The sequence below is a fragment of the Rattus norvegicus genome, chromosome 3, assembly GCF_036323735.1.
Source record: "Rattus norvegicus strain BN/NHsdMcwi chromosome 3, GRCr8, whole genome shotgun sequence".
Taxonomy (NCBI): Eukaryota; Metazoa; Chordata; class Mammalia; order Rodentia; family Muridae; genus Rattus; species Rattus norvegicus.
Window position 1 is genome coordinate 28,958,834 of NC_086021.1, and position 25,898 is coordinate 28,984,731.

At 48.5% G+C, this 25,898-nt stretch overlaps 5 protein-coding genes across 29 annotated transcripts in view; 4 read left to right on the plus strand and 1 right to left on the minus strand.

Moving 5' to 3' along the window:
• The window catches only part of Paepl1 (progestagen associated endometrial protein like 1), an 81,143-nt gene that overhangs the window by 29,579 nt on the left and 25,666 nt on the right, over nt 1-25,898 (plus strand). The gene's annotated exons all lie outside the window — the stretch shown is intronic.
• On the plus strand, nt 1,542-24,561 carry Obp2b (odorant binding protein 2B). Of its 18 annotated transcripts, none has more exons than XM_063283195.1 (7): nt 1,542-1,726; nt 2,288-2,412; nt 22,282-22,407; nt 23,009-23,119; nt 23,720-23,821; nt 24,035-24,061; nt 24,390-24,561. In XM_063283195.1, exons 3-6 carry the CDS (start codon nt 22,371-22,373, stop codon nt 24,058-24,060), a joined length of 276 nt encoding a protein of 91 aa, XP_063139265.1. In that variant the 5' UTR covers nt 1,542-1,726; nt 2,288-2,412; nt 22,282-22,370; the 3' UTR covers nt 24,061; nt 24,390-24,561. The 18 variants fall into 18 exon arrangements, 16 of the variants coding, with proteins under 16 accessions (XP_063139265.1, XP_063139266.1, XP_063139262.1 ...); XM_063283196.1 differs by having other exon boundaries at nt 22,295-22,407; XM_063283192.1 differs by having other exon boundaries at nt 1,552-1,726; nt 2,265-2,396; nt 24,385-24,561.
• Nucleotides 1,553-11,052, minus strand: Obp2bl1 (odorant binding protein 2B like 1). Its single transcript, XM_063284822.1, has 7 exons — nt 10,906-11,052; nt 3,968-4,059; nt 3,696-3,766; nt 2,987-3,097; nt 2,293-2,394; nt 2,053-2,079; nt 1,553-1,724 (listed from the first exon to the last, which is right to left on the minus strand). The coding sequence occupies exons 2-6, from the start codon at nt 4,033-4,035 to the stop codon at nt 2,054-2,056; spliced, it is 378 nt and encodes a 125-aa protein (XP_063140892.1). The 5' UTR covers nt 4,036-4,059; nt 10,906-11,052; the 3' UTR covers nt 1,553-1,724; nt 2,053.
• Nucleotides 4,343-6,673, plus strand: LOC134486059 (von Ebner gland protein 1-like). The gene is made up of 4 exons (XM_063284823.1): nt 4,343-4,469; nt 4,674-4,744; nt 5,198-5,304; nt 6,326-6,673. Exons 1-4 carry the CDS (start codon nt 4,417-4,419, stop codon nt 6,422-6,424), a joined length of 330 nt encoding a protein of 109 aa, XP_063140893.1. The 5' UTR covers nt 4,343-4,416; the 3' UTR covers nt 6,425-6,673.
• Prknl1 (parkin RBR E3 ubiquitin protein ligase like 1) lies at nt 6,969-13,905 on the plus strand. Of its 2 annotated transcripts, XM_063284813.1 has the most exons (6): nt 6,969-11,058; nt 11,573-11,706; nt 11,915-11,985; nt 12,439-12,549; nt 13,149-13,250; nt 13,558-13,905. In XM_063284813.1, the coding sequence occupies exons 1-6, from the start codon at nt 10,972-10,974 to the stop codon at nt 13,581-13,583; spliced, it is 531 nt and encodes a 176-aa protein (XP_063140883.1). In that variant the 5' UTR covers nt 6,969-10,971; the 3' UTR covers nt 13,584-13,905. The 2 variants fall into 2 exon arrangements, with proteins under 2 accessions (XP_063140883.1, XP_063140882.1); XM_063284812.1 differs by lacking the exon at nt 6,969-11,058 and having other exon boundaries at nt 11,095-11,706.

The following is a 25,898-nucleotide window of genomic DNA, read 5'->3' on the forward strand; positions in this document are numbered from 1 at the left end:
AGATCCCAAACTGGAGTGAGTTGCTTCCCTGCAGGAAAAGATTTGTCACACAACATTATGTGACACCAGATTGCTGTGTGCCTTTTCCTCCTCCTCTTCTTTTTCCCTCCTCCTCTTCCTCTTCTTCCTCCTCCTCCTCCTCTTTTTCCTCTTCCTCCTCTATCCTCTCTGACAGAACTGTTCACACAGCTTCCTGTCCCAGATCAGCAGTGAGTTAGATGTATGTGGTTAATCAGCAATCATATAAGTGATAACTTATTTCTCCCCAAGTGAAACGAACCAATTCAAGCCACATTCAAATACATAGAAACATGGGTTTATTGGGAGGATGCTCTCAGGCAGGCAAGTTAAATGGCTCCAAGGAAGGAGGCCAGGGATATCAACATGGGGAAGAGAAAGAGAAAGCATGCACATGAGGAGAGATGGAAAAAAAAGAAATGTACAAGGAAGAGTTGGGGAAAAAAAAGAGAGATGGGAGTCGAAAAAGAGCAAGAGAAATCAAAATGTTTGGGTTATATAGGAAAGGGCCTTTGGGGGAAGGACAGCCCAGCTTCTGGGCTGGAAAGCTTAGAGTTGGAGACAGAGAATGCCAGGGAGGAACTGAGGGATGCTGGGAGTGCAGGTCTGTTTTGGTAAGTAAAATACACACCTTGGCCCCCTGTCCCAGGTTCTGAAACTCAGCATCCCAGCCTTTTGTTGATTAAAAAAGGAAGAAGGGTGACATAATCTTATATGAAAAAGCCTTCCTCCTGTCATTTGGCTGTCATTATGGGGGAGGAAGGCTGGAAATATTGGCCAAGTCCAGGTAGAGCTGGTTGTTTCATTGCTGTCCAGGTTGTGAGACAATCTGGGTTAGGAGTGTATAGGCCCATCTGAAGCAGTCTGTGAGGCTGACCAGAGCTCTGTAGGTAACTACTTTGGAACTTTCCTGGATGCAGGTTCTGAGGGAACACCTAGACCTACAGGATGCTGGAACAGACATGTATGTTCATATATGCTGGAACAGACATGTATGTTAATATACACACGTGTGTGTGTGTGTTTGTCTGTGTGTCTGTGTGTCGTCTGTGTGTCTCTCTCTGTGTATGTGTAATGTTCAGGAGTTTAGGAACAACTTTTTCTTGAGTATACATTGGAAACTTTTCGGCCCATGTCCTTGGCAGGTTGGGGTGAGGTCCCAGAACCAATTAAAGTGTACTAGATCCCACCCTTGGGGACAGGCAGTTGCAGAGGGAAACATGCTGTTGATTGACAGTATTTACTGTGGGAGGGGGATTCAAGAGGATTCCATGAAGCGTATAAGAATCATTTTAAGTTGACTAAAAGACTTGCGTTTACCAACCCCAAATATCTTTCCTGTGACGCACGTTCTTCATTCCTCCTAAATACCTTAAATCACTTTCTGGTCACCACCAAGGGTTTTCCACACCCTCTAGCCTCCATAACTTGCTTTATCACCTTCTGTGACCCACAAACACCTCCCTAGACCCTCAAGCAATTTCTTAGAAGCTTGCTAATGCAAGACCCCCTGCAGACAAGACTGAGACAGAAGGATGTTGAAGTGCTTTATTAGGAGAAGCTGTGCTGGGGTGGGTGAAGCCGAGGTGGAAGGGAAGTCCATCCATGAAGGTGAGGAAAGTCGTCTGGAGTTCGGGAGCTCCCAGGATGTATCAGAACTGAGTCAGCATTAGGGCAGGATCAGCAACTCTATCCCTGATGGGCAGCTGTGCTAAGGAGAACAGAGGGGAGTGGGAGACACTGGCCACTGTGCTTCTACCCTGAAGCCTTTGCAGTTATTGGTGGACAGTCACAGGCATGAGAGAGACTCTGTTTCTTATACCCGTGACCTGTAAAGTGTCTGCATGTCCCTGGGTTTGGGCGATTCGGGGATACAGCCACACGGAGAGCAGAGGTCAGGGATTGCATGGGGGGGTCACTACTTGAGTAGACTATTCTGCACAAGGGGATGAGAGGGGATTGAAGCTCAGGGACCCTCCCACTACAGAACCAAGGAGTTAGGCTTTGCCATGGTCCTTCCAGAAGGCCACTTACCCTAGTCACTGCCAGGCACACACTTATCTGTAGAGAGGAAGGACAGGGCAGGGGTGAGGAGGAGCTTTAGTACAGTGACCCATCACATCTGCAGCTCAGACCCTCCCAAAGCAGAGACTTGAAGCTGGGCTCTGATGCCCTTATGAGTGAAACAAAGTCAGACAAGGAACCCAGAGGCATACAGGGGCATGGAGAGAAGTGAAACAAACTAGGTTTGGGGGTGACATTATCAAAGCTCACCCAACAGCTCAGGGACAGTAATGTTTTCTTCTCTGAATCCCTTGCTCTTTACAAATTTCTTGAATTCCTCCATGGCCTCTGGGTTGTCCTTAGAGTCTCTCCCTGTGGGGAGAGGGCCAGGTGAGCAGGGCAGCAGCAATGCAGCGCTCTGCGGGGAACCAGGGACTGAGGCAGGAGCCCTGACCAGCACTGTGGCTGCCAACCTGGAGAGTGAGGACAGGACAGAGGAGGACCTGCAGGGGACATGCTGCTCTGGGATGAGGTCTCCCAGACACTGAGTGTCCCCATCAGCCCTCTGTGACCTTTACAAAGCTTTCAGGGCATCTCCTGTACCTTTAAGGGACCCAGAGCTCAAAAGCATGGAGCTGTCTCTGGGGCAGGAGAGGGGTTCTACATATCCAACAAACCGTCTGTCAGGTTATTTACCTTCTTATTGACTGGCACATGGCCGAGAGCCATAGAAATGTCATTTGCCAGCTCCAGAGTGGAAACCCCTCCTGAGTGCTCAGACCTCCAAAGGTCACATAAGCTGGGTCCTCTCCCAGTTGGCCTACTTTTCACTTTGGGTAGTACATACTGTCTGGGCAACATGTTGAGTCTCCCCAGTCCCCAGTGCCCAACAAGGCTGCTGCTCCCTGATAGCTACTAGAAGCAGAGGCTGTGGACAGGACAGGGGGCCTCAGTGTTTCCTCACCCACGAGTTTCCCCTTCAGATATGATTTCCCATGGCGCTGGCCTTTAATGTAGAAGATGTAGTGGTCCTTTACAGGAATCTCCTTAATATAGAAGGTCTTCTTGCCTTTGACTAAGGTGAACAGAGAAATTAACAGCTCTTATCATTTCATTTCTTTTTCTTTTTTTTGGTTCTTTTTTTTTTTTTTTTTTTTTGGAGCTGGGGACCGAACCCAGGGCCTTGCGCTTCCTAGGCAAGCGCTCTACCACTGAGCTAAATCCCCAACCCCATCATTTCATTTCTTGAAAAGCATTTGGTCTATTTTCAAAGAAATATCCAGGAACACTTGTTGTGGTTGATGGCTTAGAAGACCCAGCCTGCCCAGCCCTAGTCTTTCTGGGTCGCCATAACTGGACAGAAGCCATCTTCCAGGACATTGCAGATTCTGTTTAGGATTCCAAGCAAGGTAAGGGCTAAGCTTGGTGCCAGGCCCGACCCTCCCTTCCCTGCTCTCCTGTTCTTAGCAATGCTAGGAGCTTAAGGGTCAAGAGCTATAGTGGAGGGCCTGAGGGATAAGTATGGGAGAGCAGTTAGTACCTGGTGCATCTAACCCATTACCTCTAATGTCTGGTACATGGAATATGAGTGGGTGGCCATAGGAGGAGCTAACCAAGGCAGGCAGCCTCCATGGGAAACCCCCTGCAGGAGCCCCGGGCTGCATGGTACTCACAGGTAGTGTACTTGCCAGGCTCATCAGTTTTGTGCATTGTAATTCGTCTCAAATGACAATGACCCTTCCCCCTGTAAAACAGGAGCCATGCTCAGCACACCCAGCATATCAGCCTGACCAGCAACTCTGAAGATTTATATCAAGTTAACCCCAAAATTTAGAGTACGGCATGGCACCAAGCCCGTCTAAGGCAAGACATCCAGTCACTTATACCAAAATAAAAATGGAAAAGACCAAAAAGACACCTGCATAGGCTTGGTAGGGACACTCACCGGAATGTCATCTGGACCTCTAAGTCCCCTCCTTCCAGGGCTGTCACAGTCATAGGGAACACTTTCATGAATCTCTTCCCATCTGTGTGTGTCTCACAGCATGTGAGAGTTAGGACAGAGGTCTTCTTCTGAGCTTACCTCTGACTTCCAAGAGCAGAGACATAGAAAGCACAGATCCTGTGCCTTCACTGTGCAGAGCACTCAAGCTTGGGCTCTCCCTCCAGTGGGCATGTGTGGGGATGTGTGGGGTCAGATCTCATCAGAACTACAGCCGAGGCTCTGGACTGTCCTGGCTGCAGGCTCAGGCACTAGATCCTGGGAACAATAGGAAATGGTCTGAGGTGTATTCTGGGCTCTGTCTTCTGCAGTTCTCTGGGAAGTGGTACACAAAGGCCACAGTATCTGACAGAAACCTTACCGTTGGGAACAACCCAAAGAGAACTCTCCCTATGATGGTTTCCAACATGGATGGAGGGGACTTGTATGTCAAAATAAAGATTTGGTGAGTGCACCCCCTGGGTTTCTGCTGCCATCTATGTGGTCTTTACCATTCTTATTTGGTTATGGGTGACTGAATGCCTGGGCCTTTGAGAGGGCATGGTACCATGCCATCCTCTAAGTCTTGGACAGGGCCGATATAAAATGTTAGAGTTGCCTGGGATGGGCTGATAAACCAGGGGAACTGAGTATGGCTCCTGTTTTGCAGGGTTACTGGATATTGTTATAACATAGAAGTTCACTTGAGAAAAACGAATGAGCCTCTCAAGTACACGGCCTGTGAGTGTCCTGCCGACCAGGGACTCCTGCAGGGGCGAGTTCCTGCATGGAGGCTGCCAGCACTGCTCATCTCCCATTTTGGCTTTCCATTACCATTCCATGTAGGAGACATCAGAGTTCACGGGTGACTGGTACACCATCACCAAACCCTGACTACTCCTGTTTAGGTCTTGACCCCTAAGGAATGATTGGTAAGAACAGCAAAGCAGGCAAGAGAGGTGTTCAGGTCTGCTGGGAAACTCGGCCCTTACCTTCTATTGGGATTTGGCAAGGCCTGGCAATGTCCCAGGAGATTGCTTCTCTCTAGTTACAGAGATCCCAGAAAGAGCAGGGCTAGGCAGGCTGGGGCTCCTGTGTGATTAACTACAAGCGTTCCCGAGTATTTCTTTGAAAACATTCCAAAGGTTTTTCAAGTAATGAAATGCTAAGAGCTATTTCTCTGTTCACCATCAGTGAAGGGTACAAGTGTCATCTATATTGTGAAGATCCCTGTGAAGGACCACTGCATCTTCTTCTGTGAAGGCAAGCGCCACAGGAAGAGATATTGCAAGGCGAAACTGGTGGGTAAGGAAACACACACCCAGGGTCCTGCCCAGTCTCTGTTTCTAGTAGCTATCAAAATAGGAACAGCCATGCTGGACACTGGGGACTGGGAAGCTTCTAAGTGCTACCCAGGCAGTAGGTAGGATCCAATGTAGAAACTGGATCAACAGAGAGGACACAGCTCATGTGACCTTTGGAGTACGGGCATTCCGGAGAGGTTGCCACCTCTGGAGCTGGCAGATGACATTTCTATAGATCTCAGCCATGTGCCAGTCAATATGAAGACGAATGAATATCCTGACAGAGGCCTTGAGTTGTTGGTCAGATGCCCCCAGGTTAGGCACAGCCCCATGCTTCTGAGATCCAGAGCTCATAAAGCTATTGCAGTGACCCTGACCTTAACCAGAAAGCCCTTGAAGGGTCACAGAGGGCTGATGGGGTCACTCAGTGTCTGGGAGACCTCATCCCAGAGCAGCATGTCCCCTGCAGGGTCCTCCTCTGTCCTGTCCTCACTCTCCAGGTTGGCATCCACAGTGCTGGTCAGGGCTCCTGCCTCAGTCCCTGGTTCCCTGCAGAGCGCTGCATTACTGCTGCCCTGCTCACCTGGCCCTCTCCCCACAGGGAGAGACTCTAAGGACAACCCAGAGGCCATGGAGGAATTCAAGAAATTTGTAAAGAGCAAGGGATTAAGACTGGAATACATCATTGTCCCTGAGAGAAGGGGTGAGAGCAGGCTCTGACCATGTCTTCCCTTTACCCCAGCTAGTTTCTCTTCTGACTCTCCCTGAGAGCACTCCTGGTCGGGTGTTTGTCTCCACATTCCCAAACATCCTGAATGCTCCTGTATGCCTCTGGGTACTTTGTGTGTCACTCGGTGTAATGTGTGTCTTCTTGCTTCCTCTAAAGCCTCACTGTCCCCTCATAAGAGCACCAGAGCCCAGCTTCCAATTTTGGCTTTGGGAGGATCTGAGCTGTAGATGTGACAAGTCCTTCTCCAAGAGCTCCTTCTTACCCCTGCCCTGTTCTTGTCTTCTACAGAACATTGTTAACTTGGCTGTAAATAAAGTAAATGACTTTCATGGAAATCCACCAAAAATCCATCATCCTGTATTCTGGAGTTGGACGTTCCATATTTAGATCCTTTCTCATCTACTTATGTAGAAATGATCTACTCAAGAAGCGATCCCTGGGGGTCTGGAGAGATGGCTCAGCAGTTAAGAGCACTGACTGCTCTTCCAGAGGTCCTGAGTTCAATTCCCAGGAACCACATGGTGGCTCACAACCATCTGTAATGGGATCCCATCCTCTGTCCTGAAGACAACTACAGTGCATTCACATACATAAAATAAATAAATAAAACTAAAATAAAAAACGATGAAGAAGCAATCATGTGTGTAATCCCTGAACTCTGCTCTCCGCATGGCTATATCCCCTCATCTCCCAACCCAGGGACATCCAGACACTTGACAAGTCACTGCTGTGAGAAACAGTAACTCTCATGCCTGTGGCTGTCCACCAATAACTGCACAGGCTTCATGACAGAAGCAGAGTGGCCAGTGTCTCCCACTCCCCTCCATTCTCCTTGGCACAGCTGCCCATCAGGGATAGACTTGCTGGTCCTGCCTAATGCTGACTCAGTTCTGAGACATCCTGAGAGCTCTCCTCACCTTCACAGACGCTCTTCCCTTCCACCTAATGAAGCACTTCAGCATCCTCTGTCTCATCCTTGTCTGCATCGGCTTCCTAAAAGCTCTCATGGGTGCGGACATGGGCTTCATCAAAAGCCATTCCCTGAAGAGCATCACTAACTCTATTTTAGTCAGCGTTCTCTAGGGAAGCAGACATCATAAAATGAGCCTACATAGCCAAAACCAGGAACAACTGTTGCATCAATGGCTGTGTCCTGGTGGGAAATCCAAGAATCTAGTGTTGTTCGGTGTGGGTGAGGCTGGATGTCTCTGTTGGTCTTCAGCATGTGCAAGAATCCTGAAGAAGAAGAAGGGAGAGAGGGTTGGACTTCCCAATGAGAGTGAGGGCAAGCAGGTGAAGAGCATGAACCTCCGTCCTCCATGTCCTTATACCAGCAGACACCAGAATGGGTGGCCCATGATTAAGCTGGATCTTCCCACATTAAAAGATCTGGGCTTAGGTTTGGTCTTCTCACTTCAAATCATTCAGTCAAGAAAAGTATCTCACAGGCTTGACCAGGAGCCTGGCTTTAGTAGTCACATTGACAAGCAATAGCCTCACAGTATCCATCATATAGGGACATCCCCAAGCCCCAACTGACCGACAACTGCCTCACATGGCTTGTCCCACATGGGCTATCGAAGTCACTTATCAATACTACATCCAGGTCTATCTGCCCCTCTGTGCTCGTTTTATGACATTTGGCGCACAAGTATTTGCGTCTTCTTTTGAAACTTTTTTTATGTGTATGAGAGTTTGTGTGCCTGTTTTATGTATTGCCCCCAACAAGACAAAGGATGAACATTGGATCCTCAAAACTATCTTACAGATGAATTCATGACATCACATGAGCCCTGGGAACTAAACCCGGGTGTTCTGCAAGAGCAGCCATTGTTCTTACCTTGGCCAGCTCTCTGACTGATTACTGCGTCTTCCTCACACACCGTTCCCTTTACTAAGACGTAGTGGCCTTGTGCATCTCTTCCCGCTAATCTTTGTTGAGATACAATGTGTCAGGGGAAGTAGAAACCCTTCCTTGCTCACTTCTGACTCCCACATGCACGTCGGCCTGTCTGCCTCTCCCCTGGAGCCATGTGCTTCTTTGTCAGTGAGATGTGTCTGCAGCAGCAAATCCTCGGGCTGTGCGTGTCCGTTCACCCTGCAGGTGGAGAGTTAAGACCTTTACAGGTCACGCTTCTACTGAGAGAGATTTGCTGACCTCTCCAAAGTTGTTACTCTTCTTTCTTTTAAAAAGATTTGTGTTTTCAGTTATGTGTGTTGTGTGTCTAGGTGTGGTCATGAGTGCACATGTGTGGGTGATTGTGAGGCAGGAAGGGAGTGCTGGATTCCATGGTTCTGGAGGAGTTGCAGGAACTTGTCAGCTGTCTCCTATGGGTGCTGGGAACAGAATCTGCAAGAGCACTGTAGACCTGTGAGTGCTGAGCCATTGCCCCAGGCCTGATTTCTTGCCTTAAAGCAAACAAAACAAACAAACCAACAAACCAACAAACCCACCTTTCACAGGAAGTTTTTTTAGTTTACCCCAGTGGACACCACAAATGGATTTTTTCCTGGCTCTCCTGGTTTGCCTAGCCTTCCTATGAAAAGTATTCTTTCTTATGCTCTTGGGAATGAACCTGCCTGTCTTCTCTCTCTGTTACATAGTATTCTTGAAAGTATCTGCTGGGGACACTGGCTGAGTGCTCCTGAACTCCATTAGTGGGTGCTTAGCCCAGAGTTCCTGTCTTTCTCCATCCGTTTTAAAGGCTAACACGACTGGCTATGGTGATCCTGATTGGCTGTTACTGAAGGGTTAGAAACACCCTGTCCCATGCTTCACTGGACATCGAGGGTCCTGAAGAGAAGGGTGATGTTGTTCTGATGGGCTTCCCCTCATGAACTGGTATTGTTGTTTCCTCTTGCAGCCTTCACTGTTGTGTCTGTGCTCTGCTGACATAGTATTGTAGACACAATGTGTGATGCATGTTTCTTCTCTGCTCATGTGTGAGAGATCCTAAATAACTCGTGTGATGGAATATCTGGGATTTCTCTAGCTTGGAAGAATGTTGGGCTACGATTCTGTTGTGCAAATTTTTTTCTCATCAATTTGTACCTCAGTCCCTTCTTTTTCCTCTGTGTATTCTCAGTCTCTTCATCGCGTCAGAGTCGGCCAAGCCCTTGCCATTCCTATGTGGTTTTGTTTTCTTTTATTTGTATCTGGATGTATGTGTCTTCTAGGCTATCAGTGACGGTTTGTGCTGTGTTTTGTGTGATTCATTTGTATCTGCAGATTTACTGCCTGTTTTCATCACAATCTCACCTGTGTTGTTGACTTTCTAGCCTAGGCTCTGGATTTATTTCCAGACTTCACCCATGTGCTTGTTTGTACTGGGGGAAGGGTAACCATCATGTCTGCAAGGAGAGCGTGAATGCTCTCCTTGGCAGTTCAACCATTTCAGTCTCCTTGGAGTCTGAAGATCTGTCTTCACGGTTTGTGTGTTTGTGAACACACATTGAAATAGATAATTCTTCCAGATTTGTTTCAGGCTCTCCTTAGTGAGCACCCTTCTCTTGAAACCACAACTCCAAGTACCTCTCAAAGAGGAGAAAGATTCTCTCATGACGGTGCATCATGAAGCTCTCTGGAAATACACTCAAACCAAATAAAGGCAATTGCTCTGCTACCACAAACCACAAAGAGGAGAGCGGGAACACGAGAAAGAGTGGGCTCTGAAGTAAAATTTACCTATGGTAAAAGTAGAAAGCATAGTTGAATGAAGGATGGCTGGGCAGGCTGGGAGGGCTAATGCTTGGCCAGAAACCTAAGGATCCAGGAATGAATCCCTAGAAGCCACTGAGGAAAAACCGGTTGGTTCCAGAAGGTCAAAATGCAGTGGGCTTATGGGAGGGGATGTGGAGTCAGATTCCCAGAGGGGTGTGGGCCATCTGCCCCATTATACACATCAGAAACACTACAGAGAACCTGGGTCACACAGGTTGGAGGAGCGGACTGATATTCTGTTCAACGCTGTTCTCAGGACTCCACAGTTTGTATATGTTGTATGCCTAGTTCAGGCACAAATACACATGGGCAAGTGCGTGCTCACGCATGCACACACATACATAAACACATATATACATACCATTTATACTAAACAAATGGATATTAGACAGATAAAAGAAGGAAGGAGAAAATGTTGTGAAGTAGGAGTGCATAACCAGAAGAAATTTTAAAAACATTATTTTACCATAAAAATAGTATGCATAGACAAAATCAAAGAAACATAAACATTAAAAATAAAAGGAAGGGGTTGGGGATTTAGCTCAGTGGTAGAGCGCTTGCCTAGCGAGTGCAAGGCCCTAGGTTCGGTCCCCAGCTCCGAAAAAAAGAAAAAAAAAAAAAGAGAGGTAGAAGGAGAATCAGAAGGATGGAGTTGGGGCTTGAGAGATGGTTTAGTGGTTAAAAATAAAAGGAAGTCTTTTTTTTAAAAATCAAAAAAAAGCATACTACAAAAGAAAATCAAAAAGAACAAAAAAATTAATGACACAGTCTAGGGGTCTGAGGCTGGTAAGTTGGCTCAGCAGCTAAGAACATGAACCAAGTCTCAGGGAACAGAGCTCAGGGCAGCCATGGTCAGATGCGGGGCAGGGGTGTGAAGGGAAGCCTGGTCCTCCCCCCCTTCCTGCATCTGAGTTCCTCATCCCCTGGAGCCCTTTGTGAGCACAGCACTTGGGTGGCACAGACCGTGCAGGGCACTGTGTGTCTTTCTTCATCTGCAGGTGGCACTGACTTGATATACATCAGATCCCAACAACAACAACCTTCGGCTCCATGATGGATGTGTGTTTGGCCATGGGAGAGGGACAGGAGGGACCTGGTTAGTGCCAAGTGGGCACACGTCCCTCTCCATGGGGGATATAAAGGGAACCCTGTGAGGAACCAGAGCACACACTTCCAGGGTGAGCTGCCTTGTGTGAGAGCCCAGTGACTGGAGATGAAGAGCCGGCTCCTCACCGTCCTGCTGCTGGGGCTGATGGCTGTCCTGAAGGCTCAGGAAGCCCCACCTGATGACCAGGATGATGTGAGGACGGAGGGGCAATGGGTAGCATAGGAGATGGCCTGGCTCCTCTCGGTGTTGGTCCACTGCTTCCAGTGGTGTCCTTGAAGACTGAAGTCTAACCCTGCACTCCAGCAGGCAATGGTCAGAACAGGGACACCACTGTTTTACTAGCAGTGACTCTCCCACAGCACTGGCCTGGAGCAGGAGAGTGGTATCAGGCCGAGGTTCTTTGCTTGTGTGACATGGGATAGCAGAAGTTTTCATAGCATGTGAGAGTTAGGACAGAGGTCTTCTTCTGAGCTTACCTCTGACTTCCAAGAGCAGAGACATAGAAAGCACAGATCCTGTGCCTTCACTGTGCAGAGCACGCAAGCTTGGGCTCTCCCTCCAGTGGGCATGTGTGGGGATGTGTGGGGTCAGATCTCATCAGAGCTACAGCCGAGGCTCTGGACTGTCCTGGCTGCAGGCTCAGGCACTAGATCCTGGGAACAATAGGAAATGGTCTGAGGTGTATTCTGGGCTCTGTCTTCTGCAGTTCTCTGGGAAGTGGTACACAAAGGCCACAGTATCTGACAGAAACCTTACCGTTGGGAACAACCCAAAGAGAACTCTCCCTATGATGGTTTCCAACATGGATGGAGGGGACTTGTATGTCAAAATAAAGATTTGGTGAGTGTACCCACCCCCTGGGTTTCTGCTGCCATCTATGTGGTCTTTACCATTCTTATTTGGTAATGGGTGACTGAATGCCTGGGCCTTTGAGAGGGCATGGTACCATGCCATCCTCTAAGTCTTGGACAGGGCCGATATAAAATGTTAGAGTTGCCTGGGATGGGCTGATAAACCAGGGGAACTGAGTATGGCTCCTGTTTTGCAGGGTTACTGGATATTGTTATAACATAGAAGTTCACTTGAGAAAAACGAATGAGCCTCTCAAGTACACGGCCTGTGAGTGTCCTGCCGACCAGGGACTCCTGCAGGGGCGAGTTCCTGCATGGAGGCTGCCAGCACTGCTCATCTCCCATTTTGGCTTTCCATTACCATTCCATGTAGGAGACATCAGAGTTCACGGGTGACTGGTACACCATCACCAAACCCTGACTACTCCTGTTTAGGTCTTGACCCCTAAGGAATGATTGGTAAGAACAGCAAAGCAGGCAAGAGAGGTGTTCAGGTCTGGTGGGAAACTCGGCCCTTACCTTCTGTTGGGATTTGGCAAAGCCTGGCAATGTCCCAGGAGATTGCTTCTCTCTAGTTACAGAGATCTCAGAAAGACCAGGGCTAGGCAGGCTGGGGCTCCTGTGTGATTAACTACAAGCGTTCCCGAGTATTTCTTTGAAAACATTCCAAAGGTTTTTCAAGTAATGAAATGCTAAGAGCTATTTCTCTGTTCACCATCAGTGAAGGGTACAAGTGTCATCTATATTGTGAAGATCCCTGTGAAGGACCACTGCATCTTCTTCTGTGAAGGCAAGCGCCACAGGAAGAGATATTGCAAGGCGAAACTGGTGGGTAAGGAAACACAACCCAGGGTCCTGCCCAGTCTCTGTTTCTAGTAGCTATCAAAATAGGAACAGCCATGCTGGACACTGGGGACTGGGAAGCTTCTAAGTGCTACCCAGGCAGTAGGTAGGATCCAATGTAGAAACTGGATCAACAGAGAGGACACAGCTCATGTGACCTTTGGAGTACGGGCATTCCGGAGAGGTTGCCACCTCTGGAGCTGGCAGATGACATTTCTATAGATCTCAGCCATGTGCCAGTCAATATGAAGACGAATGAATATCCTGACAGAGGCCTTGAGTTGTTGGTCAGATGCCCCCAGGTTAGTAACAACCCCATGCTTCTGAGATCCAGAGCTCATAAAGCTATTGCAGTGACCCTGACCTTAACCAGAAAGCCCTTGAAGGGTCACAAAGGGCTGATGTGGTCACTCAGTGTCTGGGAGACCTCATCCCAGAGCAGCATGTCCCCTGCAGGGTCCTCCTCTGTCCTGTCCTCACTCTCCAGGTTGGCATCCACAGTGCTGGTCAGGGCTCCTGCCTCAGTCCCTGGTTCCCTGCAGAGCGCTGCATTGCTGCTGCCCTGCTCACCTGGCCCTCTCCCCACAGGGAGAGACTCTAAGGACAACCCAGAGGCCATGGAGGAATTCAAGAAATTTGTAAAGAGCAAGGGATTCAGACTGGAATACATCATTGTCCCTGAGAGAAGGGGTGAGAGCAGGCTCTGACCATGTCTTCCCTTTACCCCAGCTAGTTTCTCTTCTGACTCTCCCTGGGAGCACTCTGGGTAATGTCTGTGTCTCCACTGTCTCTCACATCTTGTATGCTCCTGTATGCCTCTGGGTACTTTGTGTTTCACTCGGGGTAATGTGTCTTCTCGCTTTCCTTCAAGCCTCACTGTCCCTTCATAAGAGCACTGGAGCCCAGCTTCCAATTTTGGCTTTGATCTGAACTTGGATATCATGGGTCCTTCTCGAAGAGCTCCTTCTCACCCCTGCCCTGTTCTTGCTTTCTACAGAACACTGCTTCTCTGACAGTAAATAAAGTAACCGGCCTTCATGGAAATCCATCAAAAATCTATCATCATGTATTCTTCAATTGGAGGCTCCATATTTAGATCATTTCTCATCCAGTTATGTAGAAATGGTCTACTCAAGAAGCGATCCCTGGGGGTCTGGAGAGGTGGCTCAGTGGATAAGAGCAGTGAGTGCTCTTCCAGAGGTCCTGAGTTCAATTCCCAGGAACCACATGGTGGCTCACAACCATCTGTAATGGGATCCCATCCTCTGTCCTGAAGACAACTACAGTGCATTCACATACATAAAATAAATAAATAAAACTAAAATAAAAAACGATGAAGAAGCAATCATGTGTGTAATCCCTGAACTCTGCTCTCCGCATGGCTATATCCCCTCATCTCCCAACCCAGGGACATCCAGACACTTGACAAGTCACTGCTGTGAGAAACAGTAACTCTCATGCCTGTGGCTGTCCACCAATAACTGCACAGGCTTCATGACAGAAGCAGAGTGGCCAGTGTCTCCCACTCCCCTCCATTCTCCTTGGCACAGCTGCCCATCAGGGATAGACTTGCTGGTCCTGCCTAATGCTGACTCAGTTCTGAGACATCCTGAGAGCTCTCCTCACCTTCACAGACGCTCTTCCCTTCCACCTAATGAAGCACTTCAGCATCCTCTGTCTCATCCTTGTCTGCATCGGCTTCCTAAAAGCTCTCATGGGTGCGGACATGGGCTTCATCAAAAGCCATTCCCTGAAGAGCATCACTAACTCTATTTTAGTCAGCGTTCTCTAGGGAAGCAGACATCATAAAATGAGCCTACATAGCCAAAACCAGGATATGTTGCATCAATGGCTGTGTCCTGGTGGGAAATCCAAGAATCTAGTGTTGTTCGGTGTGGGTGAGGCTGGATGTCTCTGTTGGTCTTCAGCATGTGCAGGAATCCTGAAGAAGAAGAAGGGAGAGAGGGTTGGACTTCCCAATGAGAGTGAGGGCAAGCAGGTGAAGAGCATGAACCTCCGTCCTCCATGTCCTTATACCAGCAGACACCAGAATGGGTGGCCCATGATTAAGCTGGATCTTCCCACATTAAAAGATCTGGGCTTAGGTTTGGTCTTCTCACTTCAAATCATTCAGTCAAGAAAAGTATCTCACAGGCTTGACCAGGAGCCTGGCTTTAGTAGTCACATTGACAAGCAATAGCCTCACAGTATCCATCATATAGGGACATCCCCAAGCCCCAACTGACCGACAACTGCCTCACATGGCTTGTCCCACATGGGCTATCGAAGTCACTTATCAATACTACATCCAGGTCTATCTGCCCCTCTGTGCTCGTTTTATGACATTTGGCGCACAAGTATTTGCGTCTTCTTTTGAAACTTTTTTTATGTGTATGAGAGTTTGTGTGCCTGTTTTATGTATTGCCCCCAACAAGACAAAGGATGAACATTGGATCCTCAAAACTATCTTACAGATGAATTCATGACATCACATGAGCCCTGGGAACTAAACCCGGGTGTTCTGCAAGAGCAGCCATTGTTCTTACCTTGGCCAGCTCTCTGACTGATTACTGCGTCTTCCTCACACACCGTTCCCTTTACTAAGACGTAGTGGCCTTGTGCATCTCTTCCCGCTAATCTTTGTTGAGATACAATGTGTCAGGGGAAGTAGAAACCCTTCCTTGCTCACTTCTGACTCCCACATGCACGTCGGCCTGTCTGCCTCTCCCCTGGAGCCATGTGCTTCTTTGTCAGTGAGATGTGTCTGCAGCAGCAAATCCTCGGGCTGTGCGTGTCCGTTCACCCTGCAGGTGGAGAGTTAAGACCTTTACAGGTCACGCTTCTACTGAGAGAGATTTGCTGACCTCTCCAAAGTTGTTACTCTTCTTTCTTTTAAAAAGATTTGTGTTTTCAGTTATGTGTGTTGTGTGTCTAGGTGTGGTCATGAGTGCACATGTGTGGGTGATTGTGAGGCAGGAAGGGAGTGCTGGATTCCATGGTTCTGGAGGAGTTGCAGGAACTTGTCAGCTGTCTCCTATGGGTGCTGGGAACAGAATCTGCAAGAGCACTGTAGACCTGTGAGTGCTGAGCCATTGCCCCAGGCCTGATTTCTTGCTTTAAAGAAAATGAAACAAACAAACAAACAAACAAACAAAACAAACCCACCTTTCACAGGACATTTGTTAGTTTACCCCAGTGGACACCACAAATGGATTTTTTCCTGGCTCTCCTGGTTTGCCTAGCCTTCCTATGAAAAGTATTCTTTCTTATGCTCTTGGGAATGAACCTGCCTGTCTTCTCTCTCTGTTACATAGTATTCTTGAAAGTATCTGCTGGGGACACTGGCTGAGTGCTCCTGAACTCCATTAGTGGGTGCTTAGCCCAGAGTTCCTGTCTTTCTCCATCCGTTTTAAAGGCTAACACGACTGGCTATGGTGATCCTGATTGGCTGTTACTGAAGGGTTAGAAACACCCTGTCCCATGCTTCACTGGACATCGAGGGTCCTGAAGAGAAGGGTGATGTTGTTCTGATGGGCTTCCCCTCATGAACTGGTATTGTTGTTTCCTCTTGCAGCCTTCACTGTTGTGTCTGTGCTCTGCTGACATAGTATTGTAGACACAATGTGTGATGCATGTTTCTTCTCTGCTCATGTGTGAGATAGTAAATAACTCGTGTGATGGAATATCTGGGATTTCTCTAGCTTGGAAGAATGTTGGGCTACGATTCTGTTGTGCAAATTTTTTTCTCATCAATTTGTACCTCAGTCCCTTCTTTTTCCTCTGTGTATTCTCAGTCTCTTCATCGCGTCAGAGTCGGCCAAGCCCTTGCCATTCCTATGTGGTTTTGTTTTCTTTTATTTGTATCTGGATGTATGTGTCTTCTAGGCTATCAGTGACGGTTTGTGCTGTGTTTTGTGTGATTCATTTGTATCTGCAGATTTACTGCCTGTTTTCATCACAATCTCACCTGTGTTGTTGACTTTCTAGCCTAGGCTCTGGATTTATTTCCAGACTTCACCCATGTGCTTGTTTGTACTGGGGGAAGGGTAACCATCATGTCTGCAAGGAGAGCGTGAATGCTCTCCTTGGCAGTTCAACCATTTCAGTCTCCTTGGAGTCTGAAGATCTGTCTTCACGGTTTGTGTGTTTGTGAACACACATTGAAATAGATAATTCTTCCAGATTTGTTTCAGGCTCTCCTTAGTGAGCACCCTTCTCTTGAAACCACAACTCCAAGTACCTCTCAAAGAGGAGAAAGATTCTCTCATGACGGTGCATCATGAAGCTCTCTGGAAATACACTCAAACCAAATAAAGGCAATTGCTCTGCTACCACAAACCACAAAGAGGAGAGCGGGAACACGAGAAAGAGTGGGCTCTTAAGTAAAATTTACCTATGGTAAAAGTAGAAAGCATGGTTGAATGAAGGATGGCTGGGCAGGCTGGGAGGGCTAATGCTTGGCCAGAAACCTAAGGATCCAACAACGAATCCCCAGAATCCACTGAGGAAAAACCGGTTGGTTCCAGAAGGTCAAAATGCAGTGGGCTTATGGGAAGGGATGTGGAGTCAGATTCCCAGAGGGGTGTGGGCCATCTGCCCCATTATACACATCAGAAACACTACAGAGAACCTGGGTCACACAGGTTGGAGGCCCAGAGGCCATATTCTGTTCAATGCTGTTCTCAGGACTCCACAGTTTGTATATGTTGTATGCCTAGTTCAGACACAAATCCCCATGGGCAAGTGTGCAAATGCTTGCCCACACACACACGCATGTATAATTTATACAAAACAAATGGATATTAGACAGATAAAAAAAGGAAGGAGAAGTTGTGAAGTAGGAGTGCATAACCAGAAGAAATTTTAAAAATCTTATTTTACCATAAAGATAAAATGCACAAAGAAAATCAGATAAACATGAACATTAAAATTAAAAGGAATTCTTTTTAAAAAAAAATACCCAGAAAATCATAGTACAAAAAAAAATCTAAAAGAACAGAAAAAAATTAATGACACCGTCTAGGAGTCTGAGGCTGGTAAGCTGACTCCGCAGCCGAGAACATGGCCTGTTTGTCCAGAGGTCTCAAGTTCAATTCTCAGGAATCACAGGGCCTCTCACCACCATCCATACGGGGATCTGCTGCCCTCTTCTGGCAGGCAGGGTGCATACAGACATAGCAGGCACATAAACAAAAGAAGATAAACTGAACCGGAACGCATTCCTGGATCCCTAACACTGAAAATACACACAGAAAGACAGAACAGGGAAAATCAGGAGAACACAGAAATTTTAATGGGAATCAAGCAAACAGCAGTGCCTTCTTGCATCCTGAATGTTGGAATCCTGTGGGTCCACAGTGTTCTGTGGAGGTTGAGCAGCTCACCATTCACACTGCCCATCCTGGTGCTGAGCCTGGCCCTGACCCAGGGTAGTCATCCCACAGAGCTTCCTTGGCACTCACAGCCTGCTTTTACTGTGTGCCTGACACCCCTTGATCGCTGTGGGACACAAAGTCTCACTTGCTCCAGAGACTCTGGCCCTACACTTGATGTGGCTGCTGTCAAATCTAAGCTGTCTGTCTTGTCATTTCACTGTACAGTACAGTGGGGAAAGGCAAAGAGCTGAGAAATACAACAATAGCCCCGGGACCAGCTTAAGAAGAGCTTCGTCCTGGCCACAAGTCCTATCCATCTGGGAGCATTACCAGACCCAGGGGCAACCTGGACAGCTCCTGACAGCAAGAGGAGTCCTTGATTCTCAGGGGTCAGACACTTAGATCTGGACTACAGAGGGGAAGAAGCCACAGGGTGTGACTGACACCAGCACAGCCTGGGACCCTGTGACCGGAAGATCGTCCAGTCTCCCCGAGTCCCACTACAATACAGCGGCTGCTGCCGGGGTCCTCTGGATCCTGAGATCTCAGGTCCTTCCAGGCTCCTCTAGGCTGTGTTTCCTGAATTGAATCTTCTTCTAAAGAGCGGCTACAGTTTGCCCACAGCTTCCTGTGGCTGTGCAGGATCTCCTGAGATGCTGTGACCAGGAACCACGTGGAGTCATCACCCTAGCTTCCTGCTGACACACAGAGCGAAGCTACTAGAGGTTGTCAATAATGTCCTATTCTGGAAATATTCAAATCTTCTTCTAAAATCAGCAGTAAACTTGCTTGGTTTTCTTCTCACACCCAGCACACAGTGTTTTAGGCACCATCATATGGAACTTGAGAGTGTGGGTTTCAGTCTGTCTTCTTTCCTGCTGCAGTCGTCCCAGTGACAAGGCTCCAGGTCAGCTGTGACAGCACCTCACAAACGTCATGTGCTCCACAGGAAACCCTCAGGGCTGACGTCAGAGAGATCGGCACCATCTCTGTTTAACCCACAGTTGGGCTGGTTCCATTCGCAGATGAACCGCATAGATTTATTCTACAAGACAAACCACCCTTCAATCCAGCGGTAACCCCACTCCCACCACATGTCACCCCCAAATCCCAGACTGCCTCCCCTTCAGGGTCACCTAGTCCTTATTTCACAGCATCTGGGAACCAGACATCCTTCCTCTGTGTATGTCTCCATGGCGTATTACAGATGAAGCCTACGGGCTGTGACCTGTCATGACGATGCCTTGACACCAATGCTCAGTGTTCTGTGCGTCTGCAGGTTGTTCCGTGTCAGTGCTGGGTAGTGACTCACTGTGGGGACACTCTATAGATGGCCCCGCCATTCCTAGCTCTAGGTCAGTATGAAGTAGGCCTCCCTGTTGGTTATAGTAGAATCCTTTGCTTGCCTTTTTGCACGGATCCCTGACAGAAACTGCTACACAACATGTTGACTATTTACACCAACATAAAGATGTCACAAACTGTTTTCCAAATGTGTTTACAGACATTGTGTTTCTGCGTCAGTGCACTGAGTTCCTATTATCTAAGAGCGCCTGGCTGTTGTCGTGGGCCTGTGTTGTCTTCTTTCCTGGGTGGCTGAGACGTTCCCCTGTGCTTGTGAGCTTGGCTGCCACACACCTGTCATCATCGGCCGAGTCTGTTCTAGACCTTTGCTCGTGTCCGCTGGTGATTTGCTGGCCTGATGTCAAGGGTTGCTGCTTCCTCACTGACACTAGTGTTGTTCATGTAACTTGAAATGCTTCTCAAGGCATGGCTTGTTTTTCCGTCCAGCTAGGCGTGTCCTACCTACATAGCTGTTCTAAGTGTGAGGAAGTCAACCCTCTAATGTCCCTTTACAGGGCTGTTCCTTGCTGGCAGATCTCAGAGCTTCCTTGCCACCCAGGTCATGACAATGCTTTCTCTGTTTTCCCTTCATTCCTTTGAGATCAACAGGAAATTGAGGCCTGTAATCCTGTCAGAGCTGACTTTGACAGGAACACCCAAGCTCAGGGTCTGCCTGCTGACCTGCCTGTGCTTGGCCGTTGACCCAGTGCCACGGGAAGGAACGATGGAGACTTGCTTTTGTAATGATGTCAGAAACCAAATTGGATTTATCAAATGTATTGTATTGAAGCAGATAGCATTGTGAGCAACTGGGATCTGTCCCTCCCTCAGCATCAGGGTGGGGCATTCTATGTTATCTCAAGGGGGAAGCAGAAGCCCAGACCCATTATCCTCTCAGTTTCCATCCCTGCAGACTGAGGCTGTGTTAGCCAGGTTTCCATCACTGGGTTAAACACACCACAGAACAAAGTGAGGGAGGGAGGATTTATTTTGGCTCCAGGTTTCAGAAGCTCTTCCCATGACCGATTGGTCTCATGGCTGTGGGTCTGTGGTGAGTCAGAGCCTCATGGCAGAGAAGCTTCAGTGGAGGAGGTGGCCATCTATGGTCTCAAGGTAACAGAGAGAAGGGGCGAGGGGCCATAATGAGGTAAAGTTGAAGGAGCCACTAACTTCTACCAGCCCCAGCCTCATTCTGCAGCCTCCCAAAACAGGACCACACTTGAGATCCACAAAGGACAGTGAGTTTATTACCTCACACCTGTCCTTCTAGACTGTGTCAGAGAAACTAAAACGTAGACATAACCGTGTGTCCATATTTATACCAGGAGTCTGCTCAAGGGTAATGAGGAAATGAACGTGCTGGGGGGCTGATAACCCAAGAAGTAGAATGTCAACAGGAGCTCAGGTGTGATGGATCCTGATTCTCCATCTACCATATGGCATAAGGTGACAAGAAACCAACATATGTTCCTCTACCGTATCGGGGAAGATCTAGTTCTGCAAACATCCTCTTAGCAGGCCCTCAGGATGGAGCAGCAGAAAACGAAGTCACCTTGTTAGACATAAACCCCCTTGAGCCACAGACATGAATGTCTTCACTGATTTCTTCAGGGGACACACACTCACGACCCTAATGTGTGGCTGGAATTCTTCATGCAGCCAGCTTACAGTTGAGATGTATGGAAAGGGAACCCTCTTGGTGGTTGAGTAGATGAGCATTGGCCGGTTAGTGAAAAAGGACCAAGACATCTGAGCAAGAGGTGCTCTTACCTGGCCTCAGTGCAGGATGAAGTGGGTCAGGGGTCATGGTGTTCCATAGTGGCACAGAACTTTGTATTCCTTTGTGAGCACAGCACTTGGGTGGCACAGACTGTGCAGGGCATTGTGTGTCTTTCTTCATCTGCAGGTAGCACTGACTTGATATACATCAGATCCCAACAACAACAACCTTCGGCTCCATGATGGATGTGTGTTTGGCCATGGGAGATGGACAGGAGGGACCTGGTTAGTGCCAAGTGGGCACACGTCCCTCTCCATGGGGGATATAAAGGGAACCCTGTGAGGAACCAGAGCACACACTTCCAGGGTGAGCTGCCTTGTGTGAGAGCCCAGTGACTGGAGATGAAGAGCCGGCTCCTCACCGTCCTGCTGCTGGGGCTGATGGCTGTCCTGAAGGCTCAGGAAGCCCCACCTGATGACCAGGAGGATGTGAGGACGGAGGGGCAATGGGTAGCATAGGAGGTGGCCTGGCTCCTCTCGGTGTTGGTCCACTGCTTCCAGTGGTGTCCTTGAAGACTGAAGTCTAACCCTGCACTCCAGCAGGCAACGGTCAGAACAGGGACACCACTGTTTTACTAGCAGTGACTCTCCCACAGCACTGGCCTGGAGCAGGAGAGTGGTATCAGGCCGAGGTTCTTTGCTTGTGTGACATGGGATAGCAGAAGTTTTCATAGCATGTGAGAGTTAGGACAGAGGTCTTCTTCTGAGCTTACCTCTGACTTCCAAGAGCAGAGACATAGAAAGCACAGATCCTGTGCCTTCACTGTGCAGGGCACTCAAGCTTGGGCTCTCCCTCCAGTGGGCATGTGTGGGGATGTGTGGGGTCAGCTCTCATCAGAGCTACGGCCAAGGTACTGGACTATACTCAGCTTGCTGCAGGTTGAGGCACTAGAGCCTGGAAACAGTAGGGTCTTTGGTGTATCTGGGCTCTGTCTTCTGCAGTTCTCTGGGAAGTGGTACACAAAGGCCACGGTTTGTGACAGGAACCACACAGATGGGAAGAGACCTATGAAAGTGTTCCCTATGACTGTGACAGCCCTGGAAGGAGGGGACTTAGAGGTCCGGATAACATTCCGGTGAGTGTCCCTACCAAGCCTATGCAGGTGTCTTTTTGGTCTTTTCCATTTTTATTTTGGTATAAGTGACTGAATGTCCCTGCCTTAGACGGGCTTGGTGCCATGCCGTACTCTAAATTTTGGGGTTAACTTGATATAAATCTTCAGAGTTGCTGGTCAGGCTGATATGCTGGGTGTGCTGAGCATGGCTCCTGTTTTACAGGGGGAAGGGTCATTGTCATTTGAGACGAATTACGATGCACAAAACTGATGAGCCTGGCAAGTACACTACCTGTGAGTACCATGCAGCCCGGGGCTCCTGCAGGGGGTTTCCCATGGAGGCTGCCTGCCTTGGTTAGCTCCTCCTATGGCCACCCACTCATATTCCATGTACCAGACATTAGAGGTAATGGGTTAGATGCACCAGGTACTAACTGCTCTCCCATACTTATCCCTCAGGCACTCCACTATAGCTCTTGACCCTTAAGCTCCTAGCATTGCTAAGAACAGGAAAGCAGGGAAGGGAGGGTCGGGCCTGGCACCAAGCTTAGCCCTTACCTTGCTTGGAATCCTAAACAGAATCTGCAATGTCCTGGAAGATGGCTTCTGTCCAGTTATGGCGACCCAGAAAGACTAGGGCTGGGCAGGCTGGGTCTTCTAAGCCATCAACCACAACAAGTGTTACTGGATATTTCTTTGAAAATAGACCAAATGCTTTTCAAGAAATGAAATGATGGGGTTGGGGATTTAGCTCAGTGATAGAGCGCTTGCCTAGGAAGCGCAAGGCCCTGGGTTCGGTCCCCAGCTCCAAAAAAAAAAAAAAAAAAAAAAAGAACCAAAAAAAAAAAAAAAGAAATGAAATGATAAGAGCTGTTAATTTCTCTGTTCACCTTAGTCAAAGGCAAGAAGACCTTCTATATTAAGGAGATTCCTGTAAAGGACCACTACATCTTCTACATTAAAGGCCAGCGCCATGGGAAATCATATCTGAAGGGGAAACTCGTGGGTGAGGAAACACTGAGGCCCCCTGTCCTGTCCACAGCCTCTGCTTCTAGTAGCTATCAGGGAGCAGCAGCCTTGTTGGGCACTGGGGACTGGGGAGACTCAACATGTTGCCCAGACAGTATGTACTACCCAAAGTGAAAAGTAGGCCAACTGGGAGAGGACCCAGCTTATGTGACCTTTGGAGGTCTGAGCACTCAGGAGGGGTTTCCACTCTGGAGCTGGCAAATGACATTTCTATGGCTCTCGGCCATGTGCCAGTCAATAAGAAGGTAAATAACCCTACAGACGGTTTGTTGGATATGTAGGACCCCTCTCCTGCCCCAGAGTCTGGGGACAGCTCCATGCTTTTGAGCTCTGGGTCCCTTAAAGGTACAGGAGATGCCCTGAAAGCTTTGTAAGGGTCACAGAGGGCTGATGGGGACACTCAGTGTCTGGGAGACCTCATCCCAGAGCAGGATGTCCCCTGCAGGGTCCCCCTCCTTCCTGTCCTCACTCTCCAGGTTGGCAGCCACAGTGCTGGTCAGGGCTCCTGCCTCTGTCCCTGGTTCCCTGCAGAGCGCTGCATTACTGCTGCCCTGCTCACCTGGCCCTCTCCCCACAGGGAGAGACTCTAAGGACAACCCAGAGGCCATGGAGGAATTCAAGAAATTTGTAAAGAGCAAGGGATTCAGAGAAGAAAACATTACTGTCCCTGAGCTGTTGGGTGAGCTTTGATAATGTCATCCCCAAACCTACTTTGTTTCACTTCTCTCCATGCCCCTGTATGCCTCTGGGTTCCTTGTCTGACTTTGTTTCACTCATGAGGGCATCAGAGCCCAGCTTCAAGTCTCTGCTTTGGGAGGGTCTGAGCTGCAGATGTGATGGGTCACTGTACTAAAGCTCCTCCTCACCCCTGCCCTGTCCTTTCTTTCTACAGATGAGTGTGTACCTGGGAGTGACTAGGGTAAGTGGCCCTCTGGAAGGACCATGGCAAAGCCTAACTCCTTGGTTCTGTAGTTGGAGGGTCCCTGAGCTTCAATCCCCTCTCATCCCCTTGTGCAGAATAGGTCTACTCAAGGAGTGATCCCTCATGCAATCCCTGACCTCTGCTCTCCGTGTGGCTGTATCCCCAAATCGCCCAAACCCAGGGACATGCAGACACTTTACAGGTCACGGGTATAAGAAACAGAGTCTCTCTCATGCCTGTGACTGTCCACCAATAACTGCAAAGGCTTCAGGGTAGAAGCACAGTGGCCAGTGTCTCCCACTCCCCTCTGTTCTCCTTAGCACAGCTGCCCGTCAGGGATAGAGTTGCTGATCCTGCCCTAATGCTGACTCAGTTCTGATACATCCTGGGAGCTCCCGAACTCCAGACGACTTTCCTCACCTTCATGGATGGACTTCCCTTCCACCTCAGCTTCACCCACCCCAGCACAGCTTCTCCTAATAAAGCACTTCAGCATCCTTCTGTCTCAGTCTTGTCTGCAGGGGGTCTTGCATTAGCAAGCTTCTAAGAAATTGCTTGAGGGTCTAGGGAGGTGTTTGTGGGTCACAGAAGGTGATCAAGCAAGTTTTGGAGGCTAGAGGGTGTGGCAAACCCTTGGTGGTGACCAGAAAGTGATTTAAGGTATTTAGGAGGAATGAAGAACGTGCGTCACAGGAAAGATATTTGGGGTTGGTAAACGCAAGTCTTTTAGTCAACTTAAAATGATTCTTATACGCTTCATGGAATCCACTTGAATCCCCCTCCCACAGTAAGTACTGTCAATCAACAGCATGTTTCCCTCTGCAACTGCCTGTCCCCAAGGGTGGGATCTAGTACACTTTAATTGGTTCTGGGACCTCACCCCAACCTGCCAAGGACATGGGCCGAAAAGTTTCCAATGTATACTCAAGAAAAAGTTCTTCCTAAACTCCTGAACATCACACACACACACACACACACACACACACACACACACACACACACACACACACACATATGTATATCCCTAACATACATATCTCTTCCAGCATCCTGTAGGTCTAGGTGTTCCCTCAGAACCTTCATCCAGGACAGCTCCAAAGTAGTTACCTACAGAGCTCTGGTCAGCCTCACAGACTGCTTCAGATGGGCCTATACACTCCTAACCCAGATTGTCCCACAACATGGACAGCAATGAAACAGCCACCTCTACCTAGACTTGGCCAATATTTCCAGCCTTCCTCCCCCATAACGAGAGTCAAATGACAAGAGGAAGTATTTAGAAGATTATGTCACCCTTCTTCCTTTTTTAATCAACAAAAGGCTGGGATGGGGAGTTTCAGAACCTGGGCCAAGGGACCGAGGTGCGTATTTTACTTACCAAAGCAGACCTGCACTCCCAGCATCCCTCAGTTCCTCCCTGGCATACTCTGTCTCCAACTCTAAGCTTTCCAGCCCAGATGCTGGGCTGTCCTCTCCCCGGAGTCCTATTCCTATTTAACCCAGACATTGTGATTCGTCCTGCTCTTTTTCGGTTCCCATCTCTCCTCATGTGCATGCTTTCTCTTTCTCTTCCCCATGTTGATATCCCTGGCCTCCTTCCTTGGAGCCATTTAACTTGCCTGCCTGAGAGCATCTTCCCAATAAACCCATGTTTATATGTATTTGAATGTGGCTTGAATTGGTTCGTTTCACTTGGGGAGAAATAAGTTATCACTTATATGATTGCTGATTAACCACATACATCTAACTCACTGCTGATCTGGGACAGGAAGCTGTGTGAACAGTTCTGTCAGAGAGGATAGAGGAGGAAGAGGAAAAAGAGGAGGAGGAGGAA